General features: G+C 53.5%; 1 protein-coding gene across 1 annotated transcript; it reads right to left on the bottom strand.

Moving 5' to 3' along the window:
• Positions 1-715: 715 nt before the first annotated feature.
• LOC120680922 (uncharacterized protein K02A2.6-like) lies at positions 716-1,144 on the bottom strand. Its single transcript, XM_039962498.1, has one exon. It carries the CDS (start codon positions 1,142-1,144, stop codon positions 716-718), a length of 429 nt encoding a protein of 142 aa, XP_039818432.1.
• Between the last annotated feature and the right edge of the window lie 3,196 nt (positions 1,145-4,340).

The following is a 4,340-nucleotide window of genomic DNA, read 5'->3' as shown; positions in this document are numbered from 1 at the left end:
TCCAGGGAGGGTTCCTAAGGGCTTGGACCCCCTTCCAGCGGCAAGGAGGGTCCGGTCTGAATGACAGGCCAGCCTGCTCAATTCGGATTATTGCAGCCAGAAAGTGATCCACACGGGGGTTAGGGAAAAGATTACATAGGATGAAATTTGAATAGAAATTGACTCAAAGACAGGACTGGGAAAAATCTTTCCTTTATAAGCTGATGTACATGAGTAGTGCGATGGAAGCCAGAGGCTGGGTTTACGAGGGCGGACCTCTACCACTCTGTGCCACACGTGGATGCTATCTTATTACAAAGGAAAGGTTATTCCCGGTACTGCCTAAGAATAGAACTTACGCAGATGTTCTATGTTCCATGGGTTGGGCAACGGCACTCCGTCTTCCATGGAAAGGCGAATGCATCCAGGCCGGCATACTTCCATCACCTTGAAGGGTCCTTCCCAGCTGGGGGAGAGTTTGTGGAGCCCTTCTCGGTTTAGGATTCGCCTTAGGACAAGGTCCCCGGCCCGGAGCTCCCTACTATGCACAAACCGTTGATGATAGCACCGGAGCGCCTAGTTGTAACGTGCATTTTGGATTGCTGCTCGCCACCATCGTTCATCAACGAGGTCCACGTTACTGCGCCATAGTTGTTCCTGTATGGATTCATCAAAAGCTTGGACTCGTGGAGAATGGGGTCTCCCCGGTGGCTCAGCTGGGTGTGGTCCAGTTGCCCTATAGCACGCTCGTAAGCTCCTCGACCCATTTCACACCATGCTTCTTTAAGTAGTTGTAGGTGCGAGTTTTGAGCCCTCTGAGGATCTCTGCATTCGCTCTCTCAACTTGACCATTGCTCCGGGGATGTGCTACGGATGCAAAGCATAGCTGGATGCCATTGTCCTTGCAGTACCCCTGGAAGAGCCGGCTTTTGAACTGGGTCCCGTTATCCGCAATGATGCAGTTTGGGACTCCGAAGCGGCATACAATGGATTTGAGGAATGCTACTGCAGTCCCCTTGGTGATGTTCACCATAGGGGTAACCTCTGGCCACTTTGCGAACTTGTCGATGGTGACATAGAGGAACTGGTACCCGCCGACAGCCTTGGGAAATGGTCCCAGGATGTCCACACCCGACACGACGAATAGCCACGAGGGTGGGATCATTTGCAGAGACTGAGCCGATGTGTGTATCTGCTTTGCATAGAACTATCACACTTTGTAGGAATTTACTAGCTCGGTCACATCCTGGAGCGCTGTCGGCCAGTAGAAGCCATGCCGGAAGGCTTTACCGACTAGCGTGCGAGATGAGGAATGACTTCCACACTCGCCTCCATGGATCTCTGCGAGCAACTCGCGGCCCTCTTCCTGGAAAATGCATCGCATGAGGATGCCATTGGCGTCACGGCGGTAGAGATCCCCTTCTACCACCGCGTAGTGTTCAGCCAATCGCACTATGCGCTCAGCGGACACATGATCTGTGGTAAGGATATTGTCTTTCAGGTAGTCTTGGATACAAGCATCGAGACTTCCCTGAGTAGCTGGGAGTGGCTCCAAGAGGTCCACGGGATCCTTAGTGGTGCACACAACCCTTGGCGGGCTCCACGAATGGATTGCCGCCGGGACTACTAGCTTTGAGGTGCTAGCTTGATCCCCTTCGCCCAGTTCGGCATACTGGGCGGTGGGTTTCAGTAGTCGTCTTTCGAAGACGCCCTCGGACACGGGTGCCCAAGTTGATGCTCTCGTGGACAGGTCATCTGCTGCTGAATTGAATTCGCGAGGAACATGCTACAGTTCCAAGGCGTCGAAGTCCTTCTCGACCATCCTCACATGGATGAGGTATACCGTGAGCTGGGGGTTGTTGCAACTGCACTCCCCTCGGACCCGTTTGATGATCCGCTGGGAATCCCCCTTCACCAAGAGCTGCCGGACCCCTAGAGATAGGGCTACTGTCAAGCCGAAGATCAAGGCTTCATATTCCGCCATGTTGTTGGTGGCCTCAAATTCGAGGTGCACGATTTACTTCACTTGATCTCTGTTCGGGTTGATGAGGACCGCACCGGCTCCGGCCCTTTTCTTACGGACGGAACCATCAAAAAAGACTGTCCAGTGAGGCTCGGTGAAGACCGGTGTCTTCACTTCCGGCTCCGGGGGTTCCGCATTTGGATCTGGGCCCCCAGGGTTGCTCAGGGAAGGAGTCCACTCTGTATGAAGTCGGCTAGGATCTGGATCTTGACCGCATGGCGGGGCTGAAATTCCAGCTAGAATTCAGCTAGCTCAGCTGCCCACTTGGCGATATTGCCTGTGGCGTTGGAGTTATGTAGGATGGCTCTTAACAGGTAAAAGGTCACTATGACAATAATGTGAGCCTGGAAATAATGGCGCAGTTTCCTGGACGCAATAAGAATAGTGTAAATGAGCTTATGCGTCTCTAGGTACCTGGCCCTTGCCTCGTGGAGGACTTCGCTGACATAGTAGACGGGCTTCTAGATGGTCCGAACCCCTGCAGCAAGGTCCGGCACGCCCTTGCCCGCCATGCCAGGTTCTGGAGCCGCGGGTCCCTTGGCCCCCAGCACTTCTGGCTTCTCGCCGGGTTGAGGTTCATCCGGACCCCTGGTCTCGAGGTCCGGACCCCCGAGCATAGGTTCGCCCGCAACTTCCATGGCGGTTGGCACACCGTCCTCGGCCGGGGGGTCCCGGGCGACCCCCTGGCCAGCTTGCACCATCCTTTGAGCAAACAGCACCATGCTGACTACTTCTGTCGACGCTGCAAGATATAGAAACAAGGTCTCACCTGGCTCTGTGGCTACCAGCACCGACAGAAAGGTGAGATGCTTCTTCAGTTCCTGGAAGGCTTGCTCAGCCTCTTCGGTCCAAGTAAATGAACCGGATCTCCTCAATAGCTTGAAGAAGGGTAGTGCCCTCTCTGCCAGCCTCGAAATGAAGCAGCTAAGGGCAGCCAAGGATCCCGTGAGCTTCTGTACGTCCTTGATGCGAGCAGGAGGCCTCATTGCCTCGATTGCTTTGATATTGGCTGGGTTGGCTTCGATGCCCCGTTGAGAGTCCAGGAACCTGAGAAAGTTCCTAGCTGAGACTCCAAAGACACACTTCTCTGGGTTCAGCTTCGTGCGCGTGGTGCGCAGTTGGTCAAAGACTAGGGTTAAATCATCCGATAGGGTTGACCCTGTGACAGTTCAGGTTTTTGGAACTAGAAACACCCTTTTAAAATATTATTTTTGTGTTAATGTTCGTTTAAAAATTTAAACTATATTTGTCATAGCAAGGGTATTTTTGTAATTTTTGAAAAATGCAGGGTCCTTTTCACAAAATAGTTTTAAACCGGGAGTAATTTCAAATTTTGGGAAGGGTTAAAGTGCATAAATTGTTTTTCACTTTAGACCTCGGTAAAAAGGAATATTTAAGCTTAGGGTGACTTAGGTAATTTCAAAATTAAAGTTGTGTTTATTTGAATTTGAAAGATTTGACGGATTTTAAAATAATTTCAAATCTGTAACTCTTTTGAACTTGGGTCTGAAAGCAAAGTTGTAGAACTTTTTAAAACCTACAATTTTCATTCTAGGTGTTTTTTTTTCATTTGAGTCCTAGTTTAACGGGAAAAATGACTTTATAGTGGGCCCCCTAGGTTTTTGAATAATTACAATCTGGTCCCTGTTTTTCCCTCTCCTTCTCTCTACCGAGCAGAGCAGCGCCGCCCGCCGCTCATGGCCGGCCATTCCGCCGCGCCAGCTGCCCTCCCACCGCTTTCCTCGCGTCACGTGGCACCTCCACAACCCTCTGGTCCCACCTCCCCTCGTGCTACCCTCCTCCCCTGCTCGACACGACGCGCACCATGCGCGCGCCGCCTCCATCTCGCCGGCCGCGCGTGGCAAGCGCCTGTGGAGCGCCTAATCTCCCTTCTCTCTCGCGCAGGAGCACCCGCGGGACTCTCTCTTCCCATTCCGCGCCCCAGACCACCTCCTCTCTGTTCCTCCCTACTCGCTCACCCCAGCCGCCGCCGCCCTTTGTTTCATCTCCGGCGAAGCCCCGCCATGGAGACACCACCTCCCGCCTCCTGTACCCCAAGCCGAACCCTTTAATCGAACACTCATCATCCCACGAAGCTCTCGAGCCGGTCTAATCGACTGGAAAACTGCCGGAGCACCCTCGCCGGAGTTCGACCCCTCGCCGCCGCTTCTGCTCGCGTCGAGCTCCCCGCTCCCCCGCAGCTCCTCCTCACCTGAGCCTCGCCATAGCTTAGCCTCCACCCAAGGAACCTCACCGGCCAGTCCTTTGCCCTTCCTAGGCACTGGAACCCCCTCGTCGCTGGTTTCCCCCTCTACCACCGCCACTGTCACGCCGACGA

Source organism: Panicum virgatum, chromosome 7N, assembly GCF_016808335.1.
Source record: "Panicum virgatum strain AP13 chromosome 7N, P.virgatum_v5, whole genome shotgun sequence".
Classification (NCBI taxonomy): Eukaryota; Viridiplantae; Streptophyta; class Magnoliopsida; order Poales; family Poaceae; genus Panicum; species Panicum virgatum.
This window is presented reverse-complemented; position numbering and strand designations above follow the sequence as displayed.

Bases quoted from the DNA above. Each gene is read 5' to 3' on its own strand.
- LOC120680922 (XM_039962498.1), bottom strand. From the start codon at position 1,144: ATGATCCCACCCTCGTGGCTATTCGTCGTGTCGGGTGTGGACATCCTG.